Source organism: Agelaius phoeniceus, chromosome 21 (assembly GCF_051311805.1).
Source record: "Agelaius phoeniceus isolate bAgePho1 chromosome 21, bAgePho1.hap1, whole genome shotgun sequence".
Classification (NCBI taxonomy): Eukaryota; Metazoa; Chordata; class Aves; order Passeriformes; family Icteridae; genus Agelaius; species Agelaius phoeniceus.
In genome coordinates, this window is record NC_135285.1 from 6743561 (window position 1) to 6760733 (window position 17173).

Consider the following 17173-nt stretch of genomic DNA (forward strand, 5'->3'; position numbering starts at 1 on the left):
AAGCAGCCCTGGCGCCTGGTGGGGCTGGGAGCTGAGCTGGGGGTGCCACTGTCCTGTCCCCAAGCACAGGTGATGGCACCAGCACAGGTGCAAATAGGGATGCCCTGGGCTCTGTGAGCAGGCACTGTGCCCACACCTGTGATGAGCTGCCAGGAATCAGCTCCAGGCACCCCATACACTGCTCCTCCCACCTCCTTTTACCCAGACACCGCTTTCCCTGCTGGGTCCCATCCTGACACAGTGCCTGCACCCCTTTTTCCTTTTGCAATGAAAACACAGCCATGGGCCTGTCCCTGTCCCCTCTGAGCCTCCTCATTGATGCAGAGGGCTGGGAGCCATTGGGTCACTTTGGCACACAGTGGCTGCAGAGGAATCTTGATCTGAATATTCCACAATTGCGTCCCAGTGCCTGGATGTGCCCCTTGGCAGCCCCCTGCTCCTGGCAGGGCTCACAGGGGGCTCACAGCCTGGACTGGGCTCTCATGTGCAGCGCTGGCCATTCTGCTCTGCCAACTCTCCTGGAAACGAGCCCTGCGAGGCCTCCCTGGCAGCCACATCCCTGTGTCTGCTCCCCTAACGAGGCTGACTAATTGTTTTCAGGAGGCCAGAGGAGATGCCCTAATGGTCTGAACAAGGAGGCTGTGTTTGTGCAGGGGGTTTTGTGCAGGGGTGCTTTGAGCCAGCACATGATGGGAGCTCCCAGGGATTCCTCCCCTGTGCCATGGAATGGGCAAGGACAGGCACAGGCTCCAAACCACGGTGGTTACCCAGAGTCTGTGCCTTAAACCCCAGCAGGGAAGGGGTTAAAGCCCAGCTAACAGGTGCCCCTGGGACTGGGAGCACTGGTGGGTGTGGGAAGGGCTGGCTGGGATTAATTTGGTGATGAGGAGAAGTTGTTGGGGGTTGGTTGTGCCAGCAGTGCTGGTGCTCCCTGCCAGGGTGCAGGATGGAGCTGGCATGCAGACTGGTGACTGGGGGTGCTCCAAGGTAGGCTTCGAGGCACTGTGGGGTGGGGGACACCACTCAGCTCTGTGGGGCTGGGAGTGCAAGCCCTGGTACTGGGACAGGAGGGGAACAGGCCACTGGCACAGCCCCAGGGGCAGAAGTGTCATTGCTCTGCTGTGAGGTTGTCCTTGCCCGCTCTGAGGTTGAGCTGGGCTGAGCCCAGGCTTGCAGGGATAAAGAAATGCACAGAACGGTCCCACCGTCCTGTGTGTGGGGTGTGAGATGGGTGATCTCCAAGGTCCCCCAGCTCCTGTGCCTGGGAGGAGCCGCTGGGGGTGCAGGAGGTGCCCAGCTTCACCTGGAGCCGGCTTTTGGCCGTGGCTGCGCGCTGGCTCCCGCTGCGGGGAGTTGAGCAAGAGCAGAGCGTCCCAGCGGAGCAGCGTGAGCTCAGCGCTCCGCTCCCGGCCAAGCGCTGCCTGCCCCGGCCAAGCGCTGCCTGTCCCAGCCCACGGCCCGGCTCCGGCTCCGTCTGTGCTCTGCGTGGCTCTTTGCTCCCTGTTCGTGGGGTGGCTGCGTGGCTGAGCCCCCCACAGAGCCCCCTCCCCTCCAAGCCCCGTTGCAGACCCCCGTTCCAGGGCCCTTTGCCCAGCAAGGGGGAGTTTGGAGTCCTTGGGGCTCCTTTCACAGCTGTCTCTCCCCCGCTGGGGTTTGGCAGGGTTTCCTCACAGGTGCTCAGCTGTGACCCCCGTGTCCTCCCCTAACCCCCTGCTCCCCCCAGCAGAGCAGGGGCTCTCTGAGCCAGGGGGTCAGGGCTGGGGAGGGGGCCTGGGCAGCGTTTCCGACAATCCCGTGGGCTGCAGGATCTGCTTCCCAACTGCTCTATCTCCATCCCGATTCCCTCCAACTCCCACCCACCTCCCTGCCGCGTCGCTGGCTCCAAAATTCCGCTTTTTCCTCCCTCCCTCCCGCGCTGCTCCCTCCCAGAAGTTGAACGCTGGAGGAGCAGGTCCGCAGCTGCGGAGGGCTGGGCGGTCCCTGCCGGGGTCCCTTCGCTGTCCCCGCCGCGTGTGGCCCCTCGCACACCGTGTCCCTCCCTCCCTCCCTCCCTGCTGCGGGGACGCTCCCAGCGGCTCTGCGGGAAGGACGAGGACAAGAGGGGCGCTCCTGACACCTGAGCGTGTCCCCCCGCCATGCCGCCCCACGGAGGGGTGTTCGTGGCTCTCTGCACGCTGCTGGCCCTCGGTGCGGCCGAGAGCCCCCCAGGCTGGGCCACTCTGGCCTTTGTGTTCGATGTCACCGGCTCCATGTACGACGACCTGGTGCAGGTGATGGACGGCGCCTCGCGCATCCTGGAGCGGACGCGCAGCAGGAGCACCAAACCCATCAGCAACTACGCCCTGGTGCCCTTCCATGACCCAGGTAGGTCCGGGACAGGCTGAGGGTGTGTCCTGCCATGGAGGGGCTGTGGGGAGCTGGGCTGTGCCCCTGGCTGGGTCTGTGCTTGAAGCGTGCACTTCACAAGTGCTCACACCGCTCCTTCTCCCTGTTTTAGATGCCGTGGTGAGTGCTGTGCTGGGGATGGCATCTCAGCAGCTGGGCTGGGGCTCCTGTCCCCAAGCCATCCTGGGGACACAGGCTGGGTTGTTTGCACTGTGTTAATCCCAGGGGTGCTGACACTTTGTTGTGGGTGGCTCTTCCCCTTCCATCCTGCTCTGTCCCCTTGGAGTAACCATGGGGGAATTTCTGTCCAACTCCACAACGAGCTTCCAGGTCACCTCAATAAAAACAACACTTGCTAAGAGGCTTTGGTAACTTGCTGTGATACCAGAATCATTTCTTTCTGCCCCTACTTTTGTCCTGGTTTTGTGCACATCCATAAAAGAGCAGCTGCTCCCCAAAAGAGCCCTGGCCTCCTCCAAGGAGAGAGGGACCCAAACTTTGTTTTCAGCTGAAACACTGAGTTGAGTGAAATCACTGGCGCCAGACAGGGAAGGAGGCAGAGGCAGTGAATGGATTCCTGCATTGCTTTGCTAGGAGCCTCCCCCAGTAGAAAAGGGCACAGGGTTTGCAGCTCACCCTGGCTGGGACCACCCAGCGTGTCAGGAGAAATTCCTGGCTGTAGGAATAGTCTGCCAACGTGGTCACAGTATGGGCACAGGGGCTGGTCTGCCCAAAGCCACCTCTCTGCTGGTGCCAGGCCAGGGTAGATGCTGGACCCTGAGCCTCACGGGTGCCAGGAGCACCAGCAGTGTGGGTGGTGCTGGAAGGAGCTGGTGCTGGGCTCAGGGGACTGAGTGGTGGCATCTGTGTGCTCGCAGAGGTGGGACCTGTCACCCTCACCACGGACCCCCAGCTCTTCCAGCAGCGCCTGCGGGAGCTCCATGTCCAGGTAGGCATCCTCAGCCCCCATCCTTGGCACTGCCTGGTGGTGGGTTCTGGGGGCAATTCCTGCATCCCCCACAGGTGTGATGGGGGTTCAGGCTGAGCCAGACTGGCTGGGGGCTGCACACAGGGCTGGGAGTGGAGAGGATTGGTGATGATGCTGTCCCAGAGTCCTGCAACAGGGCAGAGAATTCCCAGTTCACAGTTCTTATGCTGATCCCAGAAGAGTTTGCCCAGGCTCTTCATGGAACCAAAAATCTCCTTTTCTACAACCACTGCCTGATAATTGAGTTTTTAATTTCTGTTTGTTTGGTTTTTTTTTAATTTTAAATTACTTTGTCTGTCTTCTGCCAGCTGAAATGTTCCCCGGGAGCTTAATCCTGCTTTATCCATCCCCACTCTTGCCCTGCCTCCTGTGAATTGCTAAATCCCTGTGGCTTTTCCCTTCGGATGCAGCTGTTTTGGCAGGAGGTGTCACGCTGAGGCTGCAAATGCTTTCCCAGCCCTTCGGGGTGCCAAGCCCTGGGAAAGTGGGAGCTGGTCCTCTCTGTGCCAGGAGGCTTCCCTGGGGTGGCTGGCACAAATGTGCCCACTTAAAGCTTTCTGTGGGAAGCCAGTGGCTTCTGTGACCATGGATCCCCAAATGGGTGCTTTAATTATCCTCGTTAGCAAGACAGGGCCGGGTCCGTGTGATCCCGAATGTCCCTGCAGTTCCATCCCGCTGACTCCAGTAACATGAGGCCGTTCCTCCCCGTGAGCATCCCCCGGGTGGGATCCTGCCGGGAGCTGAGCCCTGGGTGGCTCCGTGCCTGTGTCCCCAGGGCGGGGGGGACTGTCCGGAGATGAGCGTGGGCGCCATCAGGGTGGCCGTGGAGATCTCGCATCCCGGCTCCTTCGTTTACGTCTTCTCGGACGCTCGGGCCAAGGACTACGAGCAGCAGGAGGAGCTGCTGCGGCTGCTGCAGCACAAGCAGAGCCAGGTGAGCGGCCCCGGCTCCTGCGGCAGCAGCACCGCATCAGCGAGGCGCAGAGATGAAACCCCCGCACTGGGGGAATTTTGCACCCCCCCGGGGCCGATTCGATGTCCTGGGATGCTGGTGGGTGCCAGCTGTGTCCCCTCCCGCGGGTTGCTGTGGCAGGTGGTGTTTGTGCTGACGGGGGACTGCGGGGACAGGAGCCACCCCGGGTACCGCGTGTACGAGCGCATCGCCGCCACCAGCTCCGGGCAGATCTTCCACCTGGACAAGCAGCAGGTGACAGAGGTGAGTGGGGACACCTGGCCCCTTGTGCTGGAGTGAGGCTGTGCCGGCTGGGGAGGGGAGATCCAGGTTTAATCCTCCCCTGACTGCCTGCAGGTGCTGAAGTGGGTGGAAGAGGCCATCCAGGCTTCCAAGGTCCACCTGCTGTCCACAGACCACGAGGATGGTGGGGAGAACACATGGCAGGTCCCCTTTGATCCCAGCCTGAAGGAGGTCACCATCTCCCTGAGTGGCCCTGCCCCAGGGATCAGGGTCCAGGATCCAGCAGGTAGGAGCTGGGAGAGGGACAACAAGGAGAGGTGGGGCTTTGGCCCCCACAAAGACCTCAGGTGAGGACAAGCAGCAAGGGGTTCACAAAACGTGCCCTAAAACTCAAATGAAAAGGTGATGAGCTACAAAGCCCCCAGTAAACACCAGCACATGTCCCTGCTCCCCTCCCAGGCTGGCTTTGCCTCTGCCTTTGAGGGTTTTCCCTGGCTGTGAGCTGTGATGGGCTCTGCACTACCCTGAGCCCTGAGGGAGGTGATTCCCAGCTGCTGTAGGAGCCAGGGGATGGACCTGGCTTGCCCACCTGAGGCATTCACTTCCTGTCACAGGAAAGGTCCTGGAGAAGGGCCGAGGTCTGAAGGAGCTGCTCAGCATCCCCAACTCAGCCATGGTGGTGGCCCTGGAGCCCTACGAGCCGGGGACGTGGCTGGTCACGGTAGGCTGCTGGCAGAGCTGCACATCCTCTGCCTTTCCCTGATGGATGTTTAGCTTGCCAGGCTTTTCCAGGGGTGGACTATCCCCATCCACCTCTGGCCAGGCAGAGGATGTGTGAGCAGGCTGGAAGGGGCTGGCTGCAACCTCTCCCTTCCCATCTCCTCTCCCTTCCCATCTCCTCTCCCTTCCCATCTCCTCTCCCTTCCCATCTCCTCTCCCTTCCCATCTCCTCTCCCTTCCCATCTCCTCTCCCTTCCCATCTCCTCTCCCTTCCCATCTCCTCTCCCTTCCCATCTCCTCTCCCTTCCCATCTCCTTTCCCTTCCCTCCCTCGCACTTGACTCTCGATCTGCTTCCAGACCCGGAGCAGTGGCCGCCACTCGCTGAGGATCACGGGCATCAGCAATGTTAATTTTCAAGCCAGCTTCTCCACCCAGCCGGAATTTGACACCAGCCAGCCCGGAGAGCGGCCGGTGCAGGGTGAGGCTGGTGCTGCCCGTGGGGCTGGGTGCCGCATTTGGGCGTTTTGCAGCCGGGAATGTGGCTGGTGGTTTTTTCCCTCCCCGCTTTGCAGGTCTGCCCATCTCTGTGCTGCTGAACTGCACGGGTCTGAGGCCGCCTGGGCGCCTGCAGGAGATCGAGCTCTTCAACACCTCGGGCCACGTTCTGCTCTCGCTGCCCGTGCAGCCCCTCCTCAACTCCTCCTCCGGCCCCAGCGCGCAGCTCTGGGTGGGCTCGCCGCTCTGGGTCCCCCCGGGGGACTTTCTGCTGAAGGTGAAGGGTGAGGATGGCCAGGGCCACCCCCTGCACCGCCTCTCAGGGGTCACCTACACCAGCGTGGTCCCCGGTGAGTGCAACCCGCGGGTGCTGAGCAGGGACCAGAGGCTGCAGCACCGCCTCTGCTTTGGTTTCTCCTTAGTCGTTCTGCTTCCAAGGGTGTTGTACATCTGCACATCCCCAACCCCTTCCAGGTCTGCCTAAAGTGAACATCTCCAGCAATATCCAGGCTTACAGCCGTGAGCCACAGCTCATCTCCTGCTCTGCACGGAGTGAGGTCCCTTTCCAGCTGCAGCTCAGCCGTGGCAGGAGGAAGCTTGGGGAAGAGCAGCTCTTCAGGTGAGCGTCTGGTATGGCCCAGTGAGCTCCAGGAGGGTCCCATGTGAGTCCCTGAGCTGTGCCAGATGAGGGGTGCTGGGTGAGTGCCTTCAGGTTCTGAGCATCCCAAGAGGAAAATCCCAAGGGACAGGTCCACAGCAAATGGAGATGCACCTCTGCCTGGCTCAGATGAAAAAGGGAGTAGGACTAGGATGGTGGCATGGCAGTCCCAAGGTGGGAGTGATCCATGTTTTCATCTCTCCCTTTTTGCAGGATTTCAGGGAACATCAGCTGGTTGATCCCTGCAGTGTCTGAGAGTGATGAAGGCTTTTACGAGTGCATGGCCACGAGCAAGGTCGGAGTGTCCCGGGCCCGTGCCTACCTCTCTGTCTCAGGTGGGGGCTGCTTGTGCCAGGCCTTGGAGCCCTTCCCATGGCTGGGCACAGGCTCCTTTCACCCAGGCATCCATCCCACGTTTGTAGAGCCACCACCACGTCTCATCGCCCCGGGCAACATCACAGCTTCACCGGGCCAAGACGTGGTCATGTCCTGTGTGGTGCTGGGGGACGTGCCCTACAACCTGACCTGGAGCTGGGATGGGAAGGTGGCACAGCCAGGGGATGGCAGGACCCGGCTGCTGCAGAACAGCTCTCTGGAGATCAGCCACGTGCAGCCAGGGGACGGGGGCCTGTACGAGTGTGTGGCACAGAGCGCCCGTGGCACTGCCACTGCCTCGCTCTGGCTCTTCATCCAGGGTAGGCTGTGCCCCTGTGTGGGAGCCTGGCCTGGGGGAGGGTGCTGAATGGCACCTGGAGGCTGAGCCCTGCTCCAACCCCGTGCAGAAGCGCCGTGGGTGAAGGTGGACCCCAGTCCCCAGCGTTTCAGCAGGGGCCAGGAGCTGCGGCTGAACTGCACGGCCGGGGGCCACCCCCAGCCCCAAACCACCTGGAGGCACTGGGGCTGGCCACTGCAGCAGGATGAGAGGTAACCCTGGGGAGCCCGGAGCCTCCATCCTGCCTGTCCCACAGGGATGGGGCTCCCCTTGCAGGGATGTACGAGGTGAGGGAGGGAGGCCTGGGGCTGCCATAGCCCTGGAAAGAGGGAGGCATTGCAGTATCCCAGCCCCTGCTCCTGAGATGCTTGGCATGCTGCTGGCCTTAATTTCCTACATTTATTTTTAAGCTGTCCTGCCTTATCCAGGTCACTGTCCCCACTTTGCACACCTGGTGTGAGCTCAGGTCTCAAAATACTCCTTGTACTTCCCCTTAATTTCTTCTGCTTTTTGCCTTTCAACTCCTGCCCGTGTCAGGCTGTGAGTGCAGGGGTTCACTTTGGGGAAGGCTTTTTCATCTCACAAGCCCAATTCTCAGTGTTTTTCCCTGCTTCAAAGCAAAGTCCTTCCCTGCAGCAGCTGGCTCTAAGTGCTGACCCACATCCACCACATGCCCAGCATGGCCTGAAACCTGCTCATTTATATCAACACATTTTCCATCATCCCTGTTTCCACAGAGCTCGTTTCTCCCTTTCTCTCCCATTTGCTGCAGGGTTTTCAGGGATGCTGAGGGTTCCCTGCACATCAGGTCTGCTGTCCCAGAGGATGCAGGGAACTACAGCTGCTATGCCAGCAGCACTCTGGGCTGGGATGAGCAAGTGGTCACCCTGGAGTTCACTGGTACCTGATCCCTGGCAGCACACTGGGAATGGGGCTGGGTGTGATAAAGGGTGTTGGGGTCAGCACATTGGGGATGGGGCTGTGTGTGATGGAGGGAATTGGGGGTCAGCACACTGGGAATGGGGCTGTGTGTGATAAAGGGTGTTGGGGTCAGCACAGTGGGAATGGGGCTGGGTGTGATAAAGGTGTTGGGGACAGCTCCCAGGGCTCTGGGTTCCCCTTGGGCTGCATGGCATTGCCCCCAGAGCAGCAGAGGGTGACCAAATTCCCCTCTCCCCTCGGCACAGAAGCCCCTGCCATCCTGGCAGTGACGCCCAGCCTGAAGGTGCTGGTGGGCGAGGATGTCACCCTGGAGTGCTGGGTTTCAGGGTGGCCCCCGCCCCGCATCGTGTGGCACAAAGGTGAGACCGGGCCCCCTCCCCTGCCCCGCGGGGACACCGCCCGTGGCTGTGACACGGCCGGAGCCCACCGAGGCGCTGACACGGGGCTCTGGCAGGGGAGCAGGCGCTGGCCGCGTTCCCGGCCGGCAGCCAGCGGGCGGTGCTGCGGCTGCAGGCGGTGCGGGAGGAGGACGCGGGGCTCTACGGCTGCCGGGCCCTGGGCGAGGCGGGCACTGCCTCGGACAGCACCGTGCTGCACGTGGGATGTAAGTCCTGCCGTCGGATGTAAGTCCTGCTGCGTCCTACCGAGGCACCCGAGCCTTTTCCACAGCTCTGCTTGGTGCCTCAGCTCCCCTTTGCTGCTTTCCAAGGCTTCCCAGCAGGGAGGTGTTGGTGCTTGGCACAGGAGTTCCAAGCTTTGGGAAGATGCAGGAGGCTCAGCAAGTGGGAAAAGACAAGGCAGTTGTTTCTGCACAGGGACGTGAGGGCTTGGGATGCAGCTGGGGATGCAAAGTGCATGCAGTTGGATTAGGCAGAGGTGGGGGCTGACTTTGTCTGTCTGAAAATCCAGGTGGAAATCTTTTGCAGGAGGCAGAAGGGATGAAGGAGCATGAGGAGGAGGAGGGAAGGCTCTGCATTGAGGGCAGCAGGGTTTAAAGCAGTTAAAGGTGGAAAAGTGCAGGTTATTTTGCTGAGCCAGGGGTTGATGAGTGTAACTGGAAGAGGTAGAAACTGCAAAGGCTCTGTCAGCTTTGGAAAAGCACTAAATGTGGGTCTTGTAACTTGTCAGGGCACCCAGCCCATTGGTTTGGCAGCCCCATCCCTTCTCCAGGCTCAGCTGTGGGGATGCTGGACCTGCCTGAGCCCTTTCTCTGCTGCTCTCTCCTCCAGCTGCCCCTCACTTTCCTGAGCCCCTGGGCGACGTGGAGGTCAAGGTTGGGGACAGAGTGAGCCTGCCCTGCCGTGTGGAGGGATCTCCCCTGCCACAGGTCACCTGGTCCCGGCAGGACGGGAAGCCTGTGGTGGGCTGGCAGGGCCCACGGGAGGTTTCCAGCCAGCTGGAGACTGCCCAGCTCCTCATTGACAGTAAGAGCTGAGTGTGCATGCATTGATTTGTATTTTTAACTCTGGTGTGCAGTAACAGCCTGCAAGAATCCGGCTCTGAGCTGTCTGTCCCCACTGGAGATGGTGGTGGGGCAGGGGAGGGTGGTCCCTGCCCTGGAGCTTGCTCAGGGCTCTCCAGCCCCACCAGGCTGAGGCTTCTTCCCACTGTGCTGCAGGTGCCTCGCTGGATGACCAAGCCATCTACCTCTGTGAAGCCCAGAACGAGTTTGGGAAGATCCAGGCAGAGATCAAGCTCACAGTCACGGGACAGGGTTCGTTTTTCAGTGCTTTGCTCGTGAATCCATCCCAGTGAGCCGGCAGGGGTGAGGGCAGAGACCAGAGCAGCTGTCTGTGGTCCTGAGCTGGCCACAGTGAATGCTCAGAGACCCCAGGGCAGGGTTTGGGCAATGCCCTTGCAAGCCCTCTTTGGCTTCATGTGCTGCCATGGACTCACACTGCAGTGAATATCCCCAATTCCTGGGGAGTGGAATCAGAGCTGGCTTATGCTGAGCCAGGATCCAGACCTTGGAACAAAGGTGATCTACCTCCATTCTCCTGAGTGCTCCCGGCCAGTTTATCACTGATTAATGCCGATTCTCTTTCCCCCTTTCAAGCAGCCCCAGAAATAGCCCTTGCATCCCCCGTGGTCCGTGTGCTGCCGGGCCAGCCCGTGTCCCTGCCCTGTGTGATCCTGGCTGGGAGCCCCTTCCCAGCCCGCCGCTGGCTGAAGGATGGGCAGATGGTGAGAATTCCAAGCCTGCTGGGATCCTGGCTGGGTGGGTGGGCACCTGCCCCCTGGGGGGGCTTCACTGCAGGATGGCTCCCCCAGCCTTTGGGGTGAAAGCTGCCGGTGAAAGAATCCAACGGAGCATTTGTGTGGGGAAGGCACCGTGGGTTTATCTCACATCAGGGTGCTGCTCAAGGATTCATTTCTGGATGTGCCCCAAAGATGCAGGGATGTGTTGGTGTTTGACCCTGCCACCTGTCCTGTCCCTGCTCTCTGCCCGTGTCCAGGTAGCCCCGGGTGGCCGCTATTCCATGCGGGCTGATGGGAGCCTGCACGTGGAGCAGGTGTCCCAGGGGGACACAGGAACCTTCACCTGTGAGGTGACCAACGCCCTCGGCTCGCACAGGCAGGACGTGGCCCTGGTCATCCACGGTGAGTGGCAGGGAGCTGGGTGTCCCTGCTGGCAGTGACACAGGGCAGGTGCTCTCTGTGCTCTGCTCTCTGTGCTGGACGTGGCCCTGGTCATCCACGGTGAGTGGCAGGGAGCTGGGTGTCCCCTCTGAGCAGTGACACAGGGCAGGTGCTCTCCGTGCTGGATGTGGCCCTGGCCATGCAGGACGAGGCTTCTCTTCCTTCCCAGCTCCTCCCAGCATTGAGCCTGGCCCTGTTCTGGTCACTGCCACCGAGGGAGCTGCTGTCACCCTGCAGTGCAATGCCACCGGCGTGCCAACCCCCACTGTCACCTGGGCCAAGGTAGGGGACAGGGGGCTGTGTGCCCCTGCCAGCCCGGCTGGGGCCATCCTCGGGTTCAGGGAAACGTGTTTGAAGGGGTACAGCTCTCCAGAGTGGCTGTGGCTGCCTGGGGAGGTGGCACCAAGTGCCCTGGGGAGGTGGCACCAGGGTGTGGCCTGCCCTGATGTGTCCAGAGCTCTCTTCTTGCCTTTAGGGTGCTCAGCTCATGGGAGAATCTCTGCCTTTCTCCCTTCCCTTTCCTCTGTAGGGCACAGAGCCCATTTCACCGAGCCCACACTACCAGCTTGACCCCAATGGGACCCTCCTGATCCCCTCATCATCCCCTGGGGATGCTGGCACCTACTTCTGCACGGCCACCAGTGCAGCAGGGTTCTCCAGCCGGGAGATGCAGCTCTCCATCAGCAGTGAGTGCCCAGGACAGCTCCAGAGGGGACTGGAGGGAGAGAGAATGACCTGGGAATGCTCCTGGCTTCCTTGGAGCACCAATCCAGGTGCCAGATGGGTTTGGAGGATGGGAAGAGGAGCAGCGAGGGCTGTGGGGCACCTGAAGTGTCCCTGCACCAGCTGTGCCCCCTCTCCATGCAGCAAAGCCCAGGATCAGCATGAATGGATCACAGACATCAGACCCTGTCCCCATCCTGGCAGTGCTGGGGCAGGAGACCACCCTGCCCTGTGAGGCCCAAGGATTCCCCCCTCCCCTGGTGGTGTGGAGCCGGCAGCCCCAGCCCCTGCCCCTCGCCAGCACCAGGTAAGGAGGGTTCTGGGTGCTGGGGCCACCATCTCCTGGGATTTTGTGTCTCTTCAGAGAGATGCCAGGCCCATGAAGGGGCTGAGCTGCTTGGCAGGGGGACGTGAAGGGCACCCCTGGCATCCTGTGGGCAATGCAGGAGCTGAGGCAGTGAGCAGAGCATTAGCTCTGCTCTCCTTGGAGAGCACCAGGCTTTTCTTCCATCTTCCAAACATCTGGGACCAAGCAGCTGCTTCCCATCATTCATGTGCCTACCCTGGACATGGGGCTGGGAAGGAAAGGCAGCTCCAGTGCAGCTCCTCAGCCTGCTGTCTGTCTGTCTGTCTGTCTGCCTTCCTGCACATTCCTGCCTTGTGCTGTCACAAGGTCAAGGATGTGCCTGGGGATGGTGAATCCCTGTGGGAAGTGTTGGACCAGGGCCTGGTGCTTCTTGGGACAAGGTTTGGCACAAACACAGTTTTTAGCCCAGCAGTGGCTTTGTCTGCCCTGGATTTGGGGTTTTAGGCCAGTTCAGTTCCAGTGAGTGACTTCTGGAGGGACAAATCAATTTGTAGATGGCATTGAAGCTGATGACAGCCATGGGACAGTCAGTTAATGTGATTTGGTGGGTGAGGATAAACTCATATCCAACCATTCTCCAGGTTATCTGGTGTCTTGGTCTTCCAATGTTTTCCCCATGTGTTAGCACCATGTTGGAAGGGATCCCTAAAGCCACGAGCCCTGGTCTTGGGCTTAAACACTTCTTACCTGTCCCTGAGGATGGCTGTGGCCTGGGGAAGCAGGAAGGCAGCTTGGTTTTGCTCTTCTTGGGGCATGCATTGCCTTGCTGTTCATGCCTGCTTTGCCATGGCTGCTCCTGGCTGACCTGTGCTGCTCCCCACATCTCAGCTGGCCTGTCCATGCTGGGTGATTTATGGGAGCACAGCAGGAGGAATCTGCAGCCGTGGGCTGAGATGATGTTATGTCTGTGGAGCACAGATGGGGCTGGCAATGAGAGCAGGGCCAGCTCCAGCTGCAGGGGCTGAGCTCTGGGGGGACCCTGGTCCTCCTCCATCCCCCTGAGCTCATGTGCTGCCTCGTGCTGAGCTCGTGCAGGGGCTGAGCAAAGGGGATTTGCCCCCATGGGCAGCTGTGCCACTGTGGTGGTGTTTGCAGGGGTCCCAGGACGAGGGAAGAGATGAGAATCTTGACTCTATGTTTCAGAAGGCTGATTCATTATTTTATGATATATATTATATTAAAAGAGAATGATACATTAAAACTATAATAAAAGAATAGAAGAAAGGGTTTCATCAGAAGGTTAGCAAGGAAAGGAAAAGAATAATAAAATGTTGTGACTGGCCAGAGAGTCTGAGACAGCTGGACTGTGATTGGCCATTAATTAAAAACAATCACATGAGACCAATCAAAGATGCACCTGTTGCTTTCTACAGCAGGAAATAATTATTGTTTACATTTCATTTCTGAGGTTTCTCAGCTTCTCAAGAGAAAAATCTTAGCAAAAGTATTTTTCAGAAAATATGTCTGTGACAGTGCCACCCTCTTTGAGTGGGAGGTGGCCATGGTGACCTTCTCTTGGCTGTGCTGAGGTGATGGGGAGCTCTGAGCCCTCAGCTCCTGCTCAGGGCTGGGTGATGGATGACATGGCTGTTTCTCCCATCCAGCTTTTCTGTTCCTTCTCCCCCCAAGGTTCAGTGTCCTCCCTTCAGGATCCCTGCACCTGGCTGAGCCCCAGGTGACAGACAATGGCCTCTACACCTGCACGGCCACCAACGCTGCAGGGAACGCCTCGCTCAGCTACAGCCTGCACGTGCAAGGTTCAAACGCCCTGCCCATGTGCCCCTAACCCTCCAAACCCTTGGCTGCCTCACAGCCCTGTGCCAGAGACCGAGGGTGGTCACAGCCTGAGGTCCCCTCTCCCCCAGCTCCCCCCCAGCTGTGGATTGGTGATGGGCAAAGGCACCTGGCAGCTGTTGCCAACACCTCCCTGAGGATTCAGTGTCACACCAGGGGCATCCCCCCAGCCCAGATCCAGTGAGTGCTGCACTGCTGAGGCTCCCTGTGCTCCCAGGATGGGTGCTAGGGGTGACCCTTAGGGTGAAGGCATCCATTCCTTCTTGTCCCTGGTGTCCCCTGCAGGCACTGCCAACCCCATTCCAGGGGACAAGGGGACAGTCCTTGCTGCCAGCAGCCCACTGCTCGCCCTGTTGGTGTGCAGAGACAGGGTGTGGCTGGTGGCAGGACTTGCTGCCCGTCCCCTTGCCCGCAGGTGGCTGAAGGATGGGCACCCTCTGGAGGGACAGGATGGAGTGGTGGTGTCCGAGGATGGTGGCACTCTGCTGCTCACACGAGTGGGACTTGGTCACCAAGGGCTCTACGTCTGCCAGGGCAGCACCTGGGCAGGGCTGGCCCAGGCAGAGGTGCAGGTTTCAGTGCATGGTGAGTGCAGCATCTGGGGTGAGGGGGGCTGTCCATCCCGTGTGTTGGGAGGAACGTGGCTGCCCAAAGGGCTGGGAGTTCTTGGCCCAGATTTTTGGTAGGAGCAGGGTCACTGGCTTGATCCCTCAGGATCTTGTCCTTTGTCAATGAAGCTGAGAGGTGATGGCATTGGCAGCACAGTAAATCCTTGACTGGTGTTTCCTGCTGGAGGGTCCTCCCCCAGCCCCATTTCCCCTCCAGCAGCAGGATGTGGCGAACAGAGATCCCTGCCTGGGAAGAATGGATGTCTCACCGAGGCAGGGACCAAACCTCTGGCTAGTTTGGGGAGCAGTGGTGGCACCATGGGGGGATGTGGTCCCCTCCCAGAGCAGGGACTGAGCTGTAGCCCCCGGCTGCTGCTGTGCCAGGACTTGGTGTGTGCCAGGAGCCCTGGGTGAGCCTGGCTGTGCCCCAGGGCCCTGCCCTGCGCTGGCTGCAGGCAGACAGAGCCGCTGACAGGGGCTGCTGGGTTGCAGTGCCTCCGACCATCGAACCCAGCGCGGTGGATTTGGCCATCCCGGAGAACAGCTCGGCATCCCTGGAATGCCTGGCCTCGGGGCTGCCTGCTCCCGGTGAGTCAATCCTGTCCGCAGCTCCTGCTCGTGAATCCCTGGGCTTTTCCCTGGCTGCGGGGGACAGCAGCATCGTTCCTCCCAGCTCAGCTCTCTGCTGCCCTGCAGACATCGCCTGGTACAAGGGGCAGGAGCGGCTCTGGGCCGGAGCGGGGCTGGCGCTGTCCGGGGATGGGCAGCGCCTGGAGCTGCCCCGTGCCCGGCTCTCCGATGCCGGCAGCTACCGCTGCGTGGCCTCCAACGCGGCCGGGCTGGCTGAGCTCCGGTACAGCCTGCGGGTCACCGGTGAGTGCAGCTGGGGCGGCTCCCTGAGAGATGGGGGCTCCCCCCGGAATATCGTGTGGGACCGGTGGGGGTGTCCCAGCCCTCAGGGTACATCCCTGGGAGATGGCTCTAGCAGAACCCTGTCCTCTGCTTCATCTGTAATTCCAGCCATGCAATCCCCTGTGTTCATCTCAAATGATATCCTGGAAAGCCATGGCCCCATGGATGGGTATTTCCAGGTCCCCATTACAGGGTCACCCACCCACCCTGTCCCTTTTGCACCCCGTGTGCCTGGTGACATTTCTGTCCCCCCAGACTCAGTGGTGGCTCCAAGACAGGCACTGGATGCTTTTTCTCCCTTGATCCAAGCATCCCTGCAGCTTCCCAGACCATTCAGCATGTCCACAGCTCCGGGGGCTGAGCCAGGCCCTGGCTTTTCCCAGGGATGCTGTAGCTGGTGGAAGTCCTGCAGGCAGGTGGCCAGGGCGTGGAGAAGATCCAGTTCTCCTGCTCTGGGCTTGTTCCTGCAATCTCTTCCCAGGGAAATGTTTGCACGTCTGCCGTCCTGGCTCGGGTGCATTATTTGGGTTCTGCTGTTTTTGTTTTTCAAGGGTTTCTGGGTGTTGAGGCTTTTCTTCTCCAAACTGATATCCCTCATGGGAAGGAGTTACCATTTTCCAGCCAGCTGTATTTATGAGCAGCTGAGAACATCACCCAGTAATGGAAAGAGTTGGGTAACCTCCTCAGTGAGCAGGGCTGCCTAATAAGGCTGTGTCTGGCCAACCTGACCTTGGCTTGTTTGTGGGATGCTTGGTCATCCTCTGCTGTGGGCCACGTGCAATTAAAAGCATCCCTCGCTTGGCTGGAGAGACAAGATTATTGTTTGCACATGGAGCCAGGGCAGGGGAATGTCACTGGGGTTTTTGTGGCAGCCAGCAGGGCTGCAGGGGGTGTGTATCCAGCAGGATGGAGCTCCAAGCTGCCCCTCTCCTCCTGCCCAGTGCCATCAATGAGCTGCTCCTCTCATCCCTGCAGTGCCTCCATCCTTCTCCTGGCCGGAGCCCGAGGCCGTGTCCGTGCTGGAGGGACAGCCTGTGCAGCTGGCCTGCCAGTGCCATGGGACCCCCCTGCCCACCCTGAGCTGGTGGAAGGATGGTAGGGCCCTGTTCCTCAGCCTCATCTCTCCCCACATGGGCTGACCCAGCCATTGTTCTCCTTGGAGCAAGGAGTGCTTGTTGTTGAGCAGAATCCAGCTTGTGGGTGGCAATTTGTCCTGCTGGGAGCCTGAGGGGAAGCTGCTGTCCCTTTCCCTGGGCAGGTGAGCCCCTCTCCAGCCAGCCAGGGAGCCCAAAGCTGGTGTCCCCAGGGGGGAACATGGTGTACATGGAGAAGGTGGAGCTGCTGGACCAGGGGACGTACACCTGCGAGTGCAGGAATGCTGCGGGCAGCAGCAGCAAGGAGCATCACCTGGAGGTGCAAGGTGAGCATGGGGCACCAGAGAGCTGTGGGGGCAGCTGGAGCTGTTGGGACTTCTCTCAGTGCAAGGTCCAGCTGGACCCTAAAGCCATTTCCTTGGATATTTTGAAAGGGATGCTGCTCCCTGGGTCAGCTTTGCCCCATGGCTGAGGGAGCTGCTGCTCATCCCCTCCACCCCCTGTCCCTCTGCCCACAGCACTGCCAAGGCCCCAGGGCAGCAGCAGCAGCACCCCAAGGAAGGTTTCTGTCATCGAGGGTGGAGAGACAGTTCTGGAGTGCGAGGCCATGGGCACAGCAGCCCCCTGGGTGACGTGGGTGAAGGATGGGCAGCCCGTGGCTGCTGGGGATGGGCTCCTGCTCACAGAGCAGGGGAGGAGGCTGCACATCCCCAGGGCAGAGGTGGCCCATGCAGGACACTACACTTGCCTGGCTGCCAACCCAGAGGGGCAGGAGCAGAGGGAGTTTGAAGTTGTGGTGCACGGTAAGGATGTGGGATGGGGCTGGGGGTGGGGTGGATGCAGGCAGGATGAGGAGGGTGGTGATGGGGAGTAACTTGATGTGCAGCAGGTATTGGACAATCCAGCATGTAGCAGGTCCCAGGGTTTTGCTTCAGGAAT

General features: G+C 60.3%; 1 protein-coding gene across 6 annotated transcripts in view; it reads left to right on the forward strand.

Annotated features, from left to right (window-relative positions):
- The first annotated feature begins 922 nt into the window (after window positions 1–922).
- Window positions 923–17173, forward strand: part of HMCN2 (hemicentin 2) — a 36194-nt gene continuing 19943 nt past the window's right edge. For 2 of the 6 annotated variants that reach the window (XR_013184939.1, XM_077189173.1), the window contains exons 1-30: window positions 1896–2364; window positions 3264–3334; window positions 4149–4307; window positions 4467–4589; window positions 4683–4854; window positions 5183–5289; window positions 5647–5767; window positions 5862–6134; window positions 6259–6403; window positions 6656–6777; window positions 6865–7137; window positions 7225–7366; window positions 7927–8054; window positions 8342–8455; window positions 8551–8700; window positions 9326–9520; window positions 9715–9810; window positions 10156–10280; window positions 10553–10697; window positions 10906–11018; window positions 11266–11422; window positions 11604–11766; window positions 13456–13583; window positions 13692–13800; window positions 14036–14205; window positions 14721–14816; window positions 14925–15101; window positions 16116–16235; window positions 16399–16560; window positions 16753–17037. Coding sequence is in view for 5 of the 6 variants with exons in the window: in XM_077189173.1 (XP_077045288.1) it covers window positions 2136–2364; window positions 3264–3334; window positions 4149–4307; window positions 4467–4589; window positions 4683–4854; window positions 5183–5289; window positions 5647–5767; window positions 5862–6134; window positions 6259–6403; window positions 6656–6777; window positions 6865–7137; window positions 7225–7366; window positions 7927–8054; window positions 8342–8455; window positions 8551–8700; window positions 9326–9520; window positions 9715–9810; window positions 10156–10280; window positions 10553–10697; window positions 10906–11018; window positions 11266–11422; window positions 11604–11766; window positions 13456–13583; window positions 13692–13800; window positions 14036–14205; window positions 14721–14816; window positions 14925–15101; window positions 16116–16235; window positions 16399–16560; window positions 16753–17037 (4570 nt within the window). In the remaining variant the exon portion in view is untranslated. Of the gene's footprint in view, window positions 988–1895; window positions 2365–3263; window positions 3335–4148; window positions 4308–4466; window positions 4590–4682; window positions 4855–5182; window positions 5290–5646; window positions 5768–5861; window positions 6135–6258; window positions 6404–6655; window positions 6778–6864; window positions 7138–7224; window positions 7367–7926; window positions 8055–8341; window positions 8456–8550; window positions 8701–9325; window positions 9521–9714; window positions 9811–10155; window positions 10281–10552; window positions 10698–10905; window positions 11019–11265; window positions 11423–11603; window positions 11767–13455; window positions 13584–13691; window positions 13801–14035; window positions 14206–14720; window positions 14817–14924; window positions 15102–16115; window positions 16236–16398; window positions 16561–16752; window positions 17038–17173 lie in introns of those variants that run through there. The other 4 variants (XM_077189169.1, XM_077189171.1, XM_077189170.1 and 1 more) reach the window with 3 other exon arrangements.